The 20,278-nt window shown below is 45.7% G+C and overlaps 1 protein-coding gene across 2 annotated transcripts in view; it reads right to left on the bottom strand.

Annotated features, from left to right (window-relative positions):
- Positions 1–16,515, bottom strand: part of LOC127622883 (UPF0606 protein KIAA1549L-like) — a 113,914-nt gene extending 97,399 nt beyond the window's left edge. For both annotated transcript variants that reach the window (XM_052097012.1, XM_052097013.1), the window contains exon 1: positions 16,063–16,515. In XM_052097012.1, the coding sequence (XP_051952972.1) occupies positions 16,063–16,240 (178 nt within the window). In that variant the 5' untranslated portion in view covers positions 16,241–16,515. The remainder of the gene's footprint in view (positions 1–16,062) is intronic.
- Positions 16,516–20,278: the final 3,763 nt, after the last annotated feature.

Here is a 20,278-nt window from a genome sequence, read left to right as displayed (position 1 = left end):
CAACCCTAATTTGGACTGAACCCTGTACTTTCTTGTACCACCTCTCGTGCAGCCAATATAAGCAAATGTAAACCCTGTTCCCAGTCCCTCTCCAACAGCACACAGTAAGCACAGAGAAGCAACTTGTTGGAAACTCGCAGAGAAGACCAGGAGACTTGAACAAAGCTTCAGCAGAAGTCCTTATTGTAGAAGATCAAGAACACCAATCTTCACGTCAGAACGTGCCATCTCGTACTGCAGTCATCAAGTCTAACTTTATGGGGCATGCATTGCAGTTATATATACATGTAACGCAGTCCAATGGAAAGGAGGCGAGAACCGGCTTGGCAATGTAAATAATATTTGAATGATGAACTTAAATTATTCAATTAAATAGTCTTGAAAAATGTATTAATAAAACTTGCATTTTGTAAGATTTATACATTTTATTTAGTTAAAGATTAGGCAACTCAATTAGATGGAAATTTGTTATTCAACTGAAATGGATAAATCTTGAAAATAGGCTAAAATAATATACAGTGTATACAGTATATTGCTCCAGCATACCTAATCAAGATAAATAGTATCACCAAAGGGCTTAAGGCCCAACTGGTCCTGAGAATGAGAGACATGTTAACATTCACGCACAGTTTGATTCAGAAAAGAATGAACTAAGAAACTTTATAAGAAACGTCTTTTATCTGTGCTCATCCTGAATGCTATATACAACACACATAAGAAAAAAAAAGACAATCAACTCTTTCATTTGTATTTCCACAGACTTTAACGTCTGGTGTAATCTTCCAGCACGCCCTGGCTTTGCGCATGATATGCACTAGTGAGGTTATGTTTAATGCACAGCGGTTTCAAAACCTGTTGGAACAGATGAGAGGTAAAGTTAGTACCCTGGTCACTCTGAATAATTTTAGGAATGCTAAAAGCAGATATAAATTGTGACAAAGCCTTGCTGCAAGGACAGCAAACTTGAAATGTGCATTAAATCCAGAACATAAATTATAGTCTGCTTTCCAGATACCTTTATCATGACAATAATTGCACATCTTGTTTGGATTGAATTTATTAGTGGGAAAAAGGCCAGATTTTGGAGGACTATTCAAAAATACATTAGGGCGAGCATCATGAATTCCATCACGAGTACCCCAATCAACAAAACTACCTTTGAGGGTGAGTATGAAATCATCAGCTAATGCAGCAGCATTAGATTTACATTTCTTCAGGAAATGTAATTTATGTTCATGATATAGACACACATTCATATGCCTTCTACTCTGCAGATTAAACTTTGTTTTAAGAGCTTAAAAAGGACAAAGTTAATTTGGCTTTTCTCGTCAGCATGCACTGCAACAGTAAAACATTTTAATCAGACCAATCCCCGCAACTCAACTCAGTTATTTCAGTGAACCAGATTAAGCCAAACCAAAAATGACCAAAGTTCAGCCATGCAACGCTGTGGCACAAGCTGATAGGATCGTTGCCTTGTTAGCCAAACGGCTTGCTCACATGTGACATGTTAAGCCAATCGGCTCGCAAGGTGTAAGCTTATTGGTCCCCTGACTTGTTATCGGGTAGCCAATCAACTTCCATCTCTCTCTTGTCTAACATTTAAATGACTCAGTTTTGCAGTTAAGCTGGTTTCTTCTGCAGTATGCTTTGAGAGTTGACTCTCTGAAAATGCTATTTGCTCAGGTGGTTTGCTAGTGGTTTCCTTCCAGCAGCTTGCATGGTAAGGTCTCCTTTGGCCATGACAAATAGGAGCATTTCTTAACAAGGTAAGCCTTAGCCAAATCTGTACTCACATTCACATGCTAAATATTCGAAGGGTAGCATGACACTTATCTGACTTGTTATCTGTTAGCCAATCAGTTTGCTCACATGTGACATATTAAGCCAATCAGCTCCCATAGCATAAGCTGATTGGTCCTCTGACTTGTTATAAGTTAGTGAATAAATATGCATCTCTCATCTAACATTTAAATTGTTCAGTTTTTCAGTAAAGCTAGTTTCTTCAGCAGCGCACTTCAAGTGTTCCCTTATGATTCAGTTCAATCGACATTGCGTCATGCTGACGCATATTGGAAATTCCTTTTCTGACAACCTAGTTGAAACCCTTCTACAATAATGGCAATTCTAAGATTGACTATGGTGTTTAAGTCCCACCCTTTTAGGCGCGAAGCTGTCTACAAGCAGGCGCAGAAACAAGATTCCTCAGAATTTTCTTCCTTCAAGACAGCGATTCATCTCTCGTCTTAGAAGCCTCTACATTAGTTGCTGTATAAATACATAAGTCAATGGATGGAACCTTCACAAGCTTAGAAGGCTCTCCGCTACTCTGCAGTGTTCCGGTATACATTCTACTCCTCACCACTAGATGCTTCGTTGGTGAACTAGTCCTCACTTCAGTGACACAACTGCTCCACACAGCACTTCGGCATGAGTATCTTTTATTGCTATATCTGTGTATTTATATATATATATATATATATATATATATATATATATATATATATATATATATATACAAAATTGTCACTTACGTGTTCACGTCTTTTTAAAGATGCCATGAAGTGTTCTTTAAGGACACATTATGCCATCAAACGAACATGAGAGATGTGTTCGCCCGTTACATGCCCCAAAAGCCCTTCAATCTCCATGTACAGCATCATTCATAACGAACTGACAAGAACCTGGTGTGCACCCTATTCAGCATGCTCGCACAGCGACTCACTATAGTGGACCAAGGGAAGACAACGGTTATGCGGTAGAGGCATATCTCTGCCTGTCGAGTAGCCATACGTAGAAATCGCGCCCCACTCATCCTTCCAAGCCATGTCAACTAACATACGCACTGGCTGGAAAAGCATACTCGGCATCGGGCCAAGCTGGTTCAGCACTGCACGTGAAGGCGGTGCTCCAAGTTTTCCAAGCTAAGCTCGTCAAACAAATGGATGAGCAAGGCTACGATCCAGAGATGTTTAAAGAGCTTCGACTTAGCACTGGGGGCCCACTAAAGTCACTGCACAGGCCACTGCCAAATCAATGGGCAACCTGGTGGGCCTGGATCATACATCTAGCTGACACTCACTGAAATGTGTGATGCGGAAAAAGAAACCCTCTTTGATGCTCCCCTGTCTCCAGCTGGTCTATTCGGTAGCTCTGTGGATGAGTTTGCTGAGTGCTACCTCACAGCTCAGCAACACTCACAGGTGATGAGACATTTTATGCCAATACTGAGAAATATTTCATGCCAACTATCTCGATTCCGCTTTGTCCTGGGCCAGCGCCCAGCTAAAACCCCCACGCCTGCTGCCTCAGCACCACCAAAAGTCACCGCCGAGCCGCCAGTAAAGCCACAAAAGCCGTGGCCCAAAAATAGGCAACTACCTCAACACGAGCCCCGTGCAGATGGGGAAAAAATAAACCCAAGCAAAAGCACTCCTGATGAGCACAGCGCTATGAAGTGTAATGCTGAGCTTGCAGTTCATTCCGGAGCTTTCCATGAGAAGGCTTGATTAGAGACACACAATGCTGGTCCCCTCTTCCCCACTGCGGATTGTTGGGAAAGGAATGTTTTTGTTTAAAATGTTATTCAAATTGTTGCTTCTGTGTCTCACATTCAAATAAAAAAAATAAAAAAAAGAGTACAGCGCTCGTTTCACATGCGCAAGATGCTCACACTTCCTTAATAAAGAGCTCTTTTCCACTTCAAAGTCTACACATTACCCACAACTGCTTTCCAATGACGAGTGGCGCACTGTATCATATAATGAACGAGCCAAATGCCCTCTGTCTTATTACGTGGACACGTGGCGAGCTCATACGGGCATTTCCGATTGAGTGCATCGAACATGGTTATACGATCCAATTTGCACATCAGCCACCCCGTTTCAACTGTGTTCTGTCTTCCACAGATTCGTCTAAAGACAATGTTTAAACACTTGTTTTAGCGCAGTGGTCAAAATGGGTGAGAGGAGTTGCTTCGCTGCTGCATACAGGATCAGCAGTAACAGAAATACACAAACCAGTCCATCTGGCACCAACAATCATGCCATGGTCCAAATCACTGAGATCACATTTTTTTCAACATTCCGATGGTTGATGTGAACATTAACTGAAGCTCCTGAACTATATCAGCATGATTTTATGCACTTCACCTCTGCCATATGATTGGCTGATTAGAAAATCACATGGATGATTGTTGGTGTGAGACGGGCTGGTTTGAGTATTTCTGGGATTTTCACACACAACAGTCTCTAGAATTTACTCAGAATGGTGCCAAAAACAAAACACATCCAGTGAGCGGCAGTTATGCGGATGGAAACGCCTTGCTGATGAGAGAGGTCAACAGAGAATGGCCAAACTGATTAGAACAAACAAAGTCAACGATAACTCAGATAGCCACTCTGTACGGGTTGGTGCTGATTTGGCAGCATTAGGGAGACCTACACAATATTAGGCAGGTGGTTTAACTGTTGTGGCTGATCGGTGTGTGTATATATATATATATATATATATATATATATATATATATATATATATATATATATACACATAGTTGAAATCAGAAGTTTACATACACCATACATTTAAGGGATCAGAATTGCATTCCATAGCGAATGCAGTCTCTACCGTATTTTATTATCTCACACCCAAACAAATGTGAGAGCAGGCTGTGAGAGAGACGATACATTTGGCTGTCGCGCCATTATGGACACTTCACATAACAGTGGGGGAAGGATCACAGAAGACCCAGCGAGAACAGATACAATTAGTTGAATGGATGAACAACGTGCTTCAGGTACAAGATCATCACAAATTGAATACTGACTTTAGTCTCACAATCTCAATCAGTTCATCTCTGAAATCCTCATTCCTAGCATTGCAGATGTAACCCGCACACACACACACAAGACGAGACAGTCACAATGTTGGAGGAAACTGCTTTATTCCACAAAGCGTGCAAAAGTACAAACAGGGAAATCCTGAGAAGAGTTGTCGAGGGAAGCGTAGGGTCAAAAGCCGGGGAATCAAAGTAGAGAAAAGGGGCAAATCCGGGAGAGAGTGGTCAACGAGAGCGGGAGGTCGAAGCCGGGAATCAGACACAACTAGACGGTACTAGTGGGAGCAAAAGACAGGGGAACAAGGGGAGCTGGCAAGCTAAGGGGTAAACCAGAGGAGTACAAAACTAGACGAGACTAGCGGGGGGCAAAGATACGGGAAACTAAACACAATAACCAACCGGTGTGAAACGAATGTGCTGTGATATAATAGGGGAACTAACGAGCGGTGCAGGTGTAACGAATAAAGGGGTGATTGAGACGAGTGCAGGTGTACATAATGTTCTGGCGATTGGGAGCGGGCATGTGAGCCCGAGGAGGGAGACCTGCTAACGAGCATGAGAACTCTTAGGAGCAAAACGAGCGTGCGAGCTCGAGGGGGCGGAACGAGCGTGCGAGCTCGAGGGGGCGGAACGAGCATGGAAGCTCGAGGGGGCGGAGCGAGGGAGCGGGGTTCGTGACAGTACTCCCCCCTCTAAAACGGACGGCTCCTGACGGCCGCGCTCGGTTGCGAGGAGCGCGACCTCTGGGAAGTGGTGCTGGACGATCCCAACAAACAAAAAACCCTGAACAGACAACCCACAAAACACACAAACAAAATCGAAGGCAGTCCAAGGGGCACAGAGGGAAATGAGACAGTCCATGGGGTCAATGGGCAGTTTCAAGGCAAGGTCAGGGGGAACATAGCAGACAGGCGGGTGGTCGGGAGATCTAGGGGGCATCCAAAGGGCAGAGACTGGGTCCGGGGGTCTGGAAGGTGACCACCGGACAGGGTCCGGAGGTCAGGGAATAGGGTCCGGAGGCCAGGGAAGAGGCCACAGGACAGGGAGGGGGTCAGGAAGTCCGGGCTGAGCCGTGAAAGGCGATGCCGTCAGAGGCGGCACTGTAGGCGGCTCTGGAGGTGGGGTTCTGGAAGGCTCTGGAGGTGGAGCCGAAGGAGGCTTTAGGGGCGAAGGCCTGGAAGGCTCTGGAGGTGGAGCCGAAGGAGGCGTTAGGAGCGAAGGCCTGGAAGGCTCTGGAGGTGGAGCCAAGGGAGGCTTTAGGGGGGTAGGTCTGGAAGGCTCTGGAGGTGGAGGCCTGGAAGGCTCTGGAGGTGGAGCCGAAGGAGGCTTTAGGGGCGAAGGCCTGGAAGGCTCTGGAGGTGGAGCCAAGGGAGGCTTTAGGGGGGTAGGTCTGGAAGGCTCTGGAGGTGGAGGCCTGGAAGGCTCTGGAGGTGGCGCCGTGGGAGGCTCTAGCGAGGTAGGCCTGGAAGGCTCTGGAGGTGGAGCCAAGGGAGGTGGCGCCGTGGGAGGTCCCCGAGGTGACAACCTGGCAGGCTCTGTAGTCTCGGAGGGTAGAGCCGTAGGAGGCCCGAGAGGCGGAGCCGTAGGAGGCTCGAGAGGCGGAGCCATAGAAAGCTCTGGAGTCTTTGGGAGCAGAGCCGTGAGAGGCTCGGGAGGTGGAGCCGTGGGAGGCTCTGGAGGGGGAGCCGTAGGAGGCCCGAGAGGCGGAGCCGTAGGAGGCTCTAGTGGCAGAGTCCTTGAAGGCTCGAGAGGCTTGGGGGCGGAGCCCTGAGAGACTCGAAAGGGGAAGCCCTGAGAGGCTTGAGAGGGGGAGGAGCCCTGAGAGACTCGAGAGGCGAAGCCGTGAGAAGCTTGAGAGGGGGAGGAGCCCTGAGAGACTCGAGAGGCAAAGCCGTGAGAGGCTTGAGGGGTGGAGCCATGAAAGACTCGAGGGACAGAGCCCTGAGAGGCTCAAGGGGAGGAGGAGCCCTGAAAGACTCGAGAGGGGGAGCCCTGAGAGGCTTGAGAGGAGGAGGAGCCCTGAAAGACTCGAGAGGGGAAGGAGCCCTGAGAGACTCGAGAGGGGAAGCCGTGAGAGGCTTCAGGGGTGGAGCCCTGAAAGACTCGAGAGGAGAAGCCCTGAGAGGCTTGGAAGGAGGGGGAGCCCTGAAAGACTCGAGAGGAGAAGCCCTGGGAGTCTTGAGAGGCGGAGCTCTGGGAGGCTCGAGGGGTAGAGCTCTGGGAGGCTCGAGAAATGGAGCCCTAGGAGGCTCGAGAGGAGGAGCCCTGGGAGGCTCGAGAGGAGGAGCCCTGGGAGGTTTGGGAGGAGGAGCCTTGGGAGGCTCGTGAGGCGGAGGCCGCGAGGGCTCTGAGGGGCGAGCAGAGGCTGTCAGAGCCGTGGAAGACTCTGAGGGCGGAGCAGAGGCTGGCAGAGTCGTGGAAGACTCTGAGGGCGGAGCAGAGGTCGGCAGAGCCGTGGAAGACTCTGAGGGCGGAGCAAAGCCGAGGGGCGGTCGAGGCTACAGGCGCTGGCTCGCTGACCATGGCAGACATGGGCGCCGGCTCGTTGGCCGTGGCGGGCATGGGCGCTGGCTTGTTGGCCGTGGCGGGCATGGGCGCTGGCTCGTTGGCCGTGGCGGGCATGGGCTGGCTCGTTGGCGTGGCGGCATGGGCTGGCTCGTGGGCGTGGTGGGCATGGCGCTGGCTCGTGGCGGGCGGCATGGGCGCTGGCTCGTTGGCGTGGCTGGCATGGCGTTGACTCACTGGCGTGCCAGGCGGGCTAGGGCCGTGACAGGCCTTGGGAATGGGGCCGTGTCGGGCTCGGACTGGGGCGTGTCAGGCCGGACTGGGGCGTGTCAGGCTGGGACTAGGGCGTGTCAGGCTGGGACTGGGGCCGTGACAGGCTGGGACTGGGGCGTGACAGGCCTCGGGACTGGGGCCGTGTCAGGCTTCGGGACTAGGGCCGTGTCAGGCTTCGGGGCTAGGGCCGTGTCAGGCTTCGGGGCTAGGGCCATGTAAGGCTTCGGGATTAGGGCCGTGTCAGGCTTCGGGACTAGGGCCGTGTAAGGCTTCGGGACTAGGGCCGTGTAAGGCTTCGAGACGGGGGCCGTGGTAGGCTTCGAGATGGGGGCTGTGGTATGGAACGCTGGTTCAGTTTCTGCCTCCCCCACAGTAAACGAGGAACCAGCGTACAGTAGGGCGAGGTCAATAAACTGAGCCAGGTTGAGAGAGCAGCGACCACCAGGCATGAATGATGAGGCTGGCTCATTCAAAATTCACCTGGTTGGCCAGGGCACAAAAATCCACAACATAAGCCTCTAAGGGTTGGCTCCCTTGGCGCAAAACCAAGAGTCGGGCTGCTGGCTCCATAATGTCAAGGGCGGGGTTATGAGTTACATAACCGCTGCCTTGCATGAAAAACCCTTGGTTAGCGTCAGAAGAGCCATAAAACCTCTCCGGGGATGGAGAGCATACGGCGCTCGCGGATGCATGGAGAGCATCAAAGGGCTCAGGGGCAGACACAGGTGAAACAGGGTGAAATAAATCAGACATAGCACATACCTGCTGCCCCTGGGCCGCGAGCGCTTGGTCAAGTTTCCAAACAGTAGCTCCTCGCGCTGAATGTGACGTGTACCTCCGCTCTAGTGAGCTGCGCGAATCCTCAGTGCGGGGCATTGTGACTGTCTTCGGTTAGGGTTGGTTATTCTGTAACCCGCACACACACACACAAGACGAGACAGTCACAATGTCAGAGGAAACTGCTTTATTCCACAAAGCGTGCAAAAGTACAAACAGGGTAAATCCTGAGAAGAGTTGTCGAGGGAAGCGTAGGGCCAAAAGCCGGGGAATCAAAGTAGAGAAAAGGGGCAAATCCGGGAGAGAGTGGTCAACGAGAGCGGGAGGTCGAAGCCGGGAATCAGACACAACTAGACGGGACTAGTGGGAGCAAAAGACAGGGGAACAAGGGGAGCTGGCAAGCTAAGGGGTAAACCAGAGGAGTACAAAACTAGATGAGACTAGCGGGGGGCAAAGATACGGGAAACTAAACACAATAACCAACCGGTGTGAAACGAATGTGCTGTGGTATAAATAGGGGACCTGACGAGCGGTGCAGGTGTAACGAATAAAGGGGTGATTGAGACGAGTGCAGGTGTACATAATGTTCTGGCGATTGGGAGCGGGCATGTGAGCCCGAGGAGGGAGACCTGCTAATGAGCATGAGAGCTCGTAGGAGCAAAATGAGCGTGCAAGCTCGAGGGGGCGGAACGAGCGTGCGAGCTCAAGGGGGCGGAACGAGCGTGGAAGCTCGAGGGGGCGGAGCGAGGGAGCGGGGTTCGTGACAGCAGAATGATAACAATAGTGTTTCCTGTCACAAAATAAAATAATACTTAAAGTAAATGAATACAGATGCAACAGCACAACACTGTACAAAAACTTTACAGCTCTCAAACAATTAAACTCTGTAGAGTGCCTTCAATATTGTATCATGCACAATAACCCTCTTAAAGAGACCGTAACATAGTGCAGCTCTCCAAATAATTTACATTCCAAAAAGAGTTACTTTTTTTACTCTTTATTGTTGGTAAATTGCATTTTGGCTTGTAAAAATATAAAGACAATCACTTATCCTTAGTTGTTTCTTCAGCATTTCATTGTTGCACATTTCAATGGTTCTGTTGCTATGCTAATTATCTCAAATACAAAGCACTGAAAATTTTAATTGTGAGCCTGTATATCTTGAAATATTTATGTACATTTACAGTTCTATAGTGTTATTATTTAAGTAGATAAACTTGACATTAAAGGGAAAGTTCACCCAAAAATACAAATTCTCTCATCAATTTCTCACCTTCAAGCCATCATAGAAATTCTCCTCCCTGCCCAGTAGATGTTGATTTGCACAAAGAATGTAAATCACCAAAAAGAACTCTTAGGATAGAAGTGCCCTTAAAAGTGAAAGTGGAGATTTATAGTAAAAAAGGACTTTTATTTGAATGAGAGTTGTTTCTCACTGTTTCTCATTCACTTGCATTGAAACGATCAACAGAGCTGAGATATTTTCCTAAAAAATGTGCTTGTGTTCGGCAGAAGAAAAAAGTAATATACATCTGGGATGGCATGAGTGTGAGTAAATGATTTTCATTTTGGGGGAACAATTCCTTTAAAGGGTAACTAAACACTAAACCAACTTTTTTTAGTTAATGATCTGTAAGCATGGGGCTTTATTAGTACTGGTCATTGACTCAAGTAATTTTTTTGACATTTGTGTATAAAGTGTTTTAATTCTACAATATATGGTGTAAAAAGGTCTGAGTTCTGCCCTCTTCAGGTTGAACGGTGGCTACTGCAGTTGAATTTTCCTATTGGCTGTTGCGGTACTTCGTTACGTAAGCGGTGACAGCTGACGTAAGCAGGTTCCAGCTCACCACGCCAGATTCATGTACATGTCGTCTTGCGACCGTGTGAGGAATAATAATAACCTAGAGTCTGACAACAGCTGTCAATTAATCCGTCACTACGAGTCTCAGGTGCGCCCCCCCCCCCCCCGCTCAGCCCCGCACTCGGTTCGTTCCCTCTATCCCCGCCGGGGTCTGCCCACTTTTCCAGCATTTTCAAATATTTCTAGTGGGTGGAGTCAGACTCTGAGCAGGTGTTTAGTTACCCTTTAAGATTCACTTATTTTTTTACAACTGATGCAATGAAGCCTTCTATCAGAAAGTGAAAATCTAATTGAATGTCATATGTGGTATAAAGACATGGAGAGCTTAAATAATTTTCAAGTAATTGCATCATTTTATTTATTTGTATTATTATTTGCTTGCTGTGTTCTTGTTTTACTGTTATAATGCTATAAATACATGTTCCTGGGCTGAATATCCCTCTCAACCCTGTTTGCAATGACCCCACAGTTTGGCTACCATTATAACTCTTCCATCAAAACGCCCTGCTGAGGCATCATTTAAGCCTTTTCAAAGTGTACAAAAATCCCCTAGACTACATTACATTTGACAGAATATTTAAATGAGCTACAAAACTGTTTTTGGAATGTGGAATTTCAAACTTCAGCTGTCAAAATGTACACACAAGCCCTTTAATCTGCTTTAAGATGCTCTTTCTTTCTTAAAAATTATAAGTAATAACTTCAAGCATTTAATATTTTAAACTTTCAGACAATTTTTTTTTTATCAGACCAACATTATAGTTTGTCTCAACAAACTTTACATCAGTACTTTTGTAAAAAAGTAAATATAAATATTTTATTTTTTCCCAACCACCTAAGCCAAGTTATTTGTTGTAATGTAGGCCCTTTTATACAAAGAATAAAGCTTAACCATATAAAGCCTAACATGAAATAATAGTCAGAAACTTATATTTTTTAAACCTGTTTAAACCTCTTTTCCATAAAATAATAACATTTTAAGCACATGTTGCTTGAATTCAACAAATACTCATTTTGAAATATCAGTAACAATAAAATCATTATTGTTAATTTTACTTGATCAAAATCAGCAAAGATTTCACATAAAAAGATGAGTGCATCAAAATATGAAGGTAATTATTTTGAAAGTTATTTTACATGGTCTTGTACTTCCGGAAGATCACAGAAACTTTCACCAGGTGGTGTTATAAGATTAAAGAGTGGCTCAAAAAAGTTTCTTTAGAAAAAGGAAGGCAAAAGGTTCTCATAATAGGGCTGGGGGCCTTCATAGTCACAGGGCCCACTTGAGGGAACCTTGTATAAATGGGGCCCACATATTTACCATTTCATTGTCAAATTGAAAAGCATTTAATATCCTCTTTTAACAACAAACTACAAGTGTCTTTGGCTATACATTAGAAGTAATGTACAGTAATAATAACAACACCAAAAACATTGACAGCAACAATAATATTCATTTTAATAATAATAATAAATGCATGACTATTTTTATATGGTGCATTTTGTGGATAGTTTAAGACTAGATTTAGATTTAAAAAATGTACTGTAAAGGAATACCAATGTCTTGTGCCTTAAAAAGGATCCTTTTGTTTTGTTTTTGGAAATTATTACAGTATAATAAATGTATTACATTATGAACATTTTATTACATTAAAAGGTGCTATATATGAAATTAAAATGTATTATTATTATTATATGTAAGATTGACAACAAGCATTTGAAATGGGTACTGCAGTCCAAATACAAAAATTGGAGAGTTGTCTGCCCCGCCCCAGAATCGACGCTCATGCGGGTTGCCAGAATTAGCCAACTCAGCATCCGTTTTAAAGGATTTCTGGTCTTTAAGCTATCTCAATCTTCCAATGGCATCTCCAATATTAACCTTGTTTTACTACACCTCTGGTCATGTTTGTTCTTAGATGGATGGTGAGGCTTTTTAGGTCGGGTGGAATCTGCTTTCTTTGATCCAGTTAGTTTGCTGGTTTCCATGGCTGCAGAAGCAGTGTTGTTTGCCTGCAAACTTGTTCAGATCTGGCAACCAGGCAGTGTAGAAATACTATTGGTGAGTGGGCAGTGGGCGGGATCACACAGGTCAAAACATAAACAGAAATTCTGGCCATGAATGGAAAGTTTAAAGTAGAATATACTGGCTTTAGCATTATTATCAGAGAAGCCAGTATTTCAACTTAGCATATTTCCTAATTCTCTAATGACACATTATGGTAATTTTTTTATTTAGTACAGTAACAATATTACATATAGCACCTTTAATAATGTAATATGTATTACATTATATGCAGTTATTACGTGATGAGTTGCTACAATTTTGTCATCTTTGACTAGTGACACCTAGTGGTGTGTACGATTAAAATCAATAATTTTCAGATAGAGAGGTCATTGTGCAAATGTCCTACTTACAGTCAGGATTAATTTAATCCATGAGTGAAAGTCTCCAATAACAGGACAGTTACTGAGACTAAGCAAGTAGAATTCGGCTAGTCATGTGATCCCTGCCCCCATGAGGGGACCCTCCCTGTGTAGAATATAACAGGTTTTATAAGGTTAATAATATGAGTCTTCATCTCATATGTGTGGTCATGATTTTATACATATGTCTCCTGTTTAAACATGTTCTGTATAATGTTTCAATTTGCTGTGTTGCTTGGCAACTGTAAACAGCCTACAGTTAAAGGTGCACTCAGTATTTATTTAATTATTTATAAAACAAAAATGACTCCTAAAAATTCTGATTAGTAATTTGGTATGCATTTAACAATGGCTTCAAATGTGGCTCATCCAATCAGAATTTGTCAGAATTGGAACTATATATTTTATATTTTATAATTGTATAGATACTACATTTATTTCTCTTTCTAAGACTAACATTTATCCCATTCAAATATTGCAGCTTGTCATGAAGGCAGGTAGACAAGACATCCAAAGAAATATTGACGAGCTAAAATATTTAGTACAGAGCTGGAGTTCTCAGGCCTGACCTGTTCCTGCAGATGTAACACCTGAATCAAGATCTTTAGGTTCAAATGAAAATTACTGGCAGGTGTGTTGAAAGAGGGGGTCCCAAGCCCTTCATTAGCGAATGTCTTAAGTTGTGATAGAATTCATAAAAAAGAATCCTAATCTAAGATAGTTTTGAGTTATAAATTTGAAATAAATCACCATGAAAACCAACTGTTAGGAAAACACACATGTAGTGAATGAATTTTGTCTCAAAACGTTAAAGTTGCTTTGTGACAACTTTCCCAATTGGCAACTAGCCCTGGTTTCCCACATATAGAAGTTATTTGGCAGTCCAATGCATGTACTAAATATTTAATTAAAATCTTTAAGAGAGGTATTCAAACATGTCCAATGCTGATCTGTCAGCTCACTCACAACGCAGTTACCCAGTTAATGCTTGGAACTTCATTTCACCACTGACAGCAGTAATAGGCAAAAAAAATTAAAAAAAAATTAAATTAAAATAATGGTATAATTACGGGGCACAGTTGCCCAGCATCTACGAAGAGCATCAAAAACTAGCACAGGTGCAATAATATGCAGTATTTCTCACAGTTGAATTGCACAAGTTACATATAAATATAGCATATATGGAATGGAGTGGAGTGGAGTGGTGTAGTGGGTTACAGCACATAACTGTTAATCAGAAGGTTGCTGGTTCAATCCCCACAGCCACCACCATTGTGTCCTTGAGCAAGGCACTTAACTCCAGGTTGTTCCGAGGGGATTGTCCCTGTAATAAGGGCTCTGTAAGTCGCTTTGGATAAAAGCATCTGCCAAATGCATAAAGGTAAATGTATATATTTCAAATTATGATTACTCCAGGGATGCTTATGCATGGAAATGTCCCATCCCTTACTGAAAATATGATTGATTAGCAAATATCCAATCACGTCCGAAATGAACGTTCTGATTGGTGGATTGGCTTCATTGAACTGTCTGTCTTGCCCGTGCCATCAGTTGCGCTCCCACCTCCTGAAGCTCTGTGAGCGTTTAGAGAGAATCTTTTAAAATAACATTTTAAAATGAAAATAAAATCTAATTTCACTCAGCGGTGCTGCGGCATCACGTTAGTAGATCGAAAGGTTACACTTTACATTAATGTGTCTTTGTTACAGTGTAAGTACTGATTATTACTAATTAACAACATGTACTTTAGGGTTATGGTAAGGGTTTGGTTTAGGAATAGTTGCTTGTAACTATGCATAATTTACTGTTATTACTATTGTAAATACATGCAATATGACACATTCAAATAAAGTGTTACTGATTGGGAAAAGTTCCAGGTCAAAAGCCATCTCGTTGTTTTGGCGGCCATAATTATCATAATTTATTATAGGTGAGCATACACAAAATCCCAAGAATGGGTGGGCATACGGCATATGCTTACATATGCCCTAGACTACACTGCTGTTCCCCTAACCCTACACATATCCCTAAACCTAACCCTAACAGAAACTTTTCAGCATTTTGATATGTTCAATAAAACATTGTTTAGTATGTTTTTTTTAAGCCATTGTAATTACAGGGACACTAGAAATGTCCCCGTAAACCACATTTATAGCATAATACCCTTGCAAGTACTAGTGTGTAACCAAAAATAATTCCCTGTAAACCACAAAAAGCAACTCTCTCTCTCTCTCTCTCACACACACACACACACACACACACACACACACACACGCACGCGCACACACACCAAGTGTAGAAAACTAGGACCTCTGCAGATGCTCCTACAGCATTTTCAGGGCACAAAATCAACATTTTAAATCGTATAGTTTTAAAGCTGCTTTGCGCTGCTTGATTTATGAAGGCGCGCCTCGCAATATGATCTCATTCACAACACATAATTAGTCCGATTACACGCTTTGGGCTTGAATGTGTGCAGTTATGTCATGTTTTAAAAGATGTGTGCATTGAAACAGATATGCATTTACTATGTCGAGGAAACTGAGGTGATTTTAGCGTGTTATTTGTGTATTTTAAAGACAAAAGAGTGCTGCAATCTCGCGCAGAGCTGCAGTCTCAAGCGCGCGCCTACACACACTTCATTACATACCGCACTCACGTGCGCTCCATCACATTACATCACTCTCATTTCTCACACACACACACACACACACACACACACACACACACACACACACACACACACACACACACACACACACACACACACACACACACACACACACACACACAGAGACAGACAGACAGGTAATGCCTAAACGTAAACCTTTTTTTTGCCAAATAACTAGGCTAGGTTATTCCCCAAAATATCCCCAAAGGGCGATTTTGTCAGATTTATCGAACAATAATTTTGTCCCCAAACTATAGTTAAGTAGGCCTACACACTCAACTTCGACTAGACCATTATTGAGTGCAAATTTTCAAAAGAAAAATATAAAAATATTTTTTTTTATAAATAAATTCAAAAATAAATATTAGAATAAAAACGAGGGCTAATATGAAAAAGCGAAGAGCTAAAAAAAAATCGCTAAAAGTAGCCTACACTCCGCCTCTTTCTAAATAATGGTCACATTCACATAACAGGCAACGTTGAAGCTCTGATTGCGCAAAAGTTTAATATGATGTTTTTGGACAGCTATCCGATGAAATCCGCAAATCGTGGTCTGATTTGAGGCGCTATTCTCAAGTGAATGCTTTATCGATGCTTTATTTTCAACCAAATTAACGTTTCATCCATTTTAGCCAATGCATGCCTGACAGAAAAATCGCGTCCGGTATTATTTTAAGACACAAATGCAGAAATGAGCTATCTCCTTACCCTCGGAAGCCTGCGCACTTGGTAACAGAAGTAGGAATATTGCTAAAAACGAGAGTTTGGTGCTCCGCATTCCTCCGGCCGTATCTCGCGAGCATCCTCTCATCCTCTCTCCGGCGCGCGAGACGCTGCGGCTCAATCTGTGTAAATCTCGCCAGCTTCCCTCTACACCGCGAGACATTTGTGTATCCAGGGAAGGTGGAGCGGTCTCGATTCCGGACCGGACATCTGTTCAGATCCGTGAGTCAATGGGACGTGAAGTGGTCAGTGGAGAGCTGCATTCGTGGAAATGCCCACAGTCTACCCATCGCTGCGACACCGGGGATGCGAGAACGATTTGCATCTCTGACGGGTTATCTGTCTCTCGGTTTAACTCCTCGTACTGGCTAAAATATCGAAAGGATTGCACGTAGTCCTTTGTTTAGTTGTTCACCGAAGCTGTTTTGTGAAAAAGTGCATGCGTGAGTGCGGGCTGTAGTTTTAGGCCATATGCATACTCTAGTGGTCAGTGGAGCACACTACCATCATGCTGATTTATAATCCTCCAGCTTCAAAAAAAAACATTCACATTCTTGGTTAACACTTTGTTGTGCCGTTTTACCTCCATTATAAGGTAATTCACCAACATATAATGCTTACTGCATCCATCAGAACATTTATCATTATTTACTCACCCTTGTGTTGCTGCAAATCTGTAGGAATTGTTTTTTTATATATAAAAAAAATAAAATAATGTTAAACACAAAAGGAGATGAGCTTCTGTCTTCCAATAAGTAGTTCATAGGTCTATTGCACGATAAGTCTTCTGATGCCATACAACAGCATCCTGTGAAGAACAAACCAAAATTAACAACCTGGTTCCCTATCGAGAGGTCTCTCCTATTGCGTAAGTAGCTTACGCTATGGGAAAACTCAGTTTCTCGAGAAATATTGAAGTCTTTATGTAAAACGCATTGCTGTGAAAAGGATGACAGCCTTTCCATTGACGCTGCATCCGACGACTGGCCGGGCTCGGCCTTCGCCAGAGCACGCGGACTTCAGTGACGTCACGCCGGGCCAGTCCCTGCTGCTTCACCACTACCCGAGAACTCCCCGCCGCCAGTCCATTTCAACGCAGGCGGACCAGCACCCCTCCTACACAGCGGTGGGTCTCGTCTCGTTCGGCGTGTCAGGGGACGACGGTGAAAAGGATGACAGTCTTTCCATTGACGCTGCATCCAACTACTGGCCGGGCTCGGCCTTCGACCCTGCGCCGTCGACATTAGCGGACATGAGCACGGGCACCAGCATGGACTCAGAGATCGTCCGCATCCTGTCTAAAACGGTAAGAGAGTTCACTGAACGCTTCACTGAAGCTCGGAAGGATTCGCAGGCTATGCGTCACTTCCTGCCCAAGCGCTCCAGCTCGTCACAGAGCCGCCAGAGACCGCCTCAGCAGCAGCAGCGAGCCAGGGCGGCGTCTCCCGTCTCCAAAACGTGTAAAACATTACCCAGTCCCCTTACAGGCGGCTGGAAATGTCTGTACAGCAGTCAATGGGCCAGTCACAGAACTCGCTCACCTGCAATCAAACACCGTTTTAACGGCAACACACAGAAATCACATTTTCTGCCTGTGTCACTAAGGGGTCACGTGTCCACACTAAAGTGCGCATTCCCACATATCAGTACTGTCCAAACAGTGCCAAATACTTCCCCAGCTCGAGCTGGATGCCCCATAAATGTAGATCGTGTGCCTATTGTCATGTATGCACCACTACACACAAGCACTGTTCCCACAGTTATACACACTTCCCCAGTAAAAGCGGGAAATACTATAAAGGTAGCTAGCGTGCCTGCTGTGATGCATGCACCCCTACACACAAACACTGTATGCATGGCCAAAAACCCCGCAGCGAGCGAGAGGCTTTATGAAAGTGGCGCGCGTGCCTACTACAGTATATGCACCCCCACCCATAAGCACTGCCCATACAGTTCCAGACAGTTCTCTAGCTCATGCCACGAGCATCACAGATGCGACGCGCAAGCCAAGAAACTCCCCGCTAAGAGCGGGAAGCTTTATGAAAGTGGCGCGCGTGCCTATTACAATGTATGCACCCCCACCCGTAAAACACTGTCTATATAGTTTTCAAACATTTCTCCAGCTCATGCTGCGAGCATTATGGAGATAGCGCGTGTGCCTGTGATTTCACACGCACCCCTGCACTCGGCACTCAACACAGCTGCTCAGCGCGCGCCCGTGCCTCTGAGAGATGTAAGCTCAGTGTTAGCACATTTTCTGCCTGTGTCACTTAGGGGTCACGTGTCCACACTAAAGTGCGCATTCCCACATATCAATACTGTCCAAACAGTGCCGAATACTTCCCCAGCTCAGCTGGACGCTCCATAAATGTAGATCGTGTGCCTATTGTCATGTATGCACCACTACACACAAGCACTGTTCCCACAGTTATAAACACTTCCCCAGTAAAAGCGGGAAATACTATAAAAGTAGCTGCGTGCCTGCTGCCATGCATGCACCCCTACACACAAACACTGTATGCATAGCCAAAAAAAAAAAAACCCCGCCGCAAGCGGAAGACTTTATGAAAGTGGCGCGCGTGCCTACTACAGTATATGCACCCCCACCCATAAGCGCTGCCCATACAGTTTCAAACAGTTCTCTGTCTCATGCCGCAAACATCACAGATGTGATGCGCGAGCCAAGAGACTCCCCGCTAAGAGCGGGAAGCTTTATGAATGTGGCGCGCGTGCCTATTACGATGTATGCACCCCCACCCGAAAACTCATCTTATGGTCACAGCACCACCTGCGCTCGCTGAGAACAGCGCATGTGCCAGGCGCCCTGAACCAGGGAGCGGAAATGCTGTCCAGAGACAAGGTTCTCCCAGGAGAATGGTCTCTCCACCCCCTGACGGTTCAGTGGTTATGGCAAACCTTTGGCGAGGCAGAGGTCGACCTCTTCGCCTCCAGGGAAAATGCGCACTGCCCCCTTTTCTTCTCAAAGAGCACGGTCGCGCTCGCCCAAGTCTGGCCGAGCCGCACCTTGTATGCTTTTCCCCCGATCGCGATGCTACCTCAGGTCATCAGTCGGATCAGGGAAGTGAAATGTGCAGTGCTCCTGGTAGCCCCACTCTGGAAAAACCAGACGTGGTTCCCAGAACTGATGCAGATGATGCAATCTGCCCCATGGCTGATTCCGTTGAGGCTAGACCTCCTCAGGCAGGCCAACAGGATGATTCTTCATCCCCGCCCCGATCTGTGGGCCCTCCATGCATGGCCCCTCAACGGGTTCCCGAGAACCTCCCCAGTGGAGTTTTGAGAACCATCACTGAGGCGCGAGCGCCCTCTACGAGGCGCTTATATGCCCAAAAGTGGAAAGTGTTCAGTGACTGGTGTGATACCAAGAGCTTGAACCCCAAATCGTGCGAGATACCAAGTGTACTCGCCTTTTTTTGCAAGAGCTGCTGGAGGCGGGCCGCACACCCTCCACGCTCAAGGTCTATGTGGCTGCCATAGCGGCGTCACACAATCCTGATAAAGGACGTTCATTAGGGAAAAACGACCTAATCATTCGTTTCCTAAGAGGCGCTAGTAGGATGAACCCTCCTCGCCCCCCCTCGGTGCCGATCTGGGACCTGGCCACGGTCCTGGACGCACTCAAGAGTGCCCCGTTCGAACCTCTCCGAACCATGCACCTTAAACAGCTCTCGCTCAAAACTGCGCTCTTGCTGGCGCTCGCCTCAGTCAAGAGAGTGGGCGACCTGCACGCGCTGTCATCAAGCGCTGCTTGCCTGGAATTTGGACCTAACGACTGCAGAGTTGTCCTTAGGCCAAAGCACGGGTATATTCCTAAAGTGCTCTCCACACCCTTCAGAGTACAGGTGATATCTCTGGCAGCACTATCGTCCCCAGAAGACGAAAGCGACGCTAATTTACTCTGCCCGGTCAGGGCGCTCAGAGTATATTTGGAACGTTCTGCCCTGTTCAGACAGACGGAACAATTATTCGTATGCTTTGGCGGCCGCACTAAAGGTCTCGCAGTTTCAAAGCAAAGAATATCGGCTGGATAGTGGATGCTATAGCGCTGGCTTATGAAGCCAAGGGCCTTCAATGCCCCTTAGGCGTCAGAGCTCACTCTACGAGGAGCATGGCCTCCTCGTGGGCGTGGTCGAGTGGGATACCCATTGAAGATATTTGTGCGGCGGCAGGCTGGGCCTCA

The sequence above is a fragment of the Xyrauchen texanus genome, chromosome 29 (genome assembly GCF_025860055.1).
Source record: "Xyrauchen texanus isolate HMW12.3.18 chromosome 29, RBS_HiC_50CHRs, whole genome shotgun sequence".
NCBI classification, from domain to species: domain Eukaryota; kingdom Metazoa; phylum Chordata; class Actinopteri; order Cypriniformes; family Catostomidae; genus Xyrauchen; species Xyrauchen texanus.
This window is presented reverse-complemented; position numbering and strand designations above follow the sequence as displayed.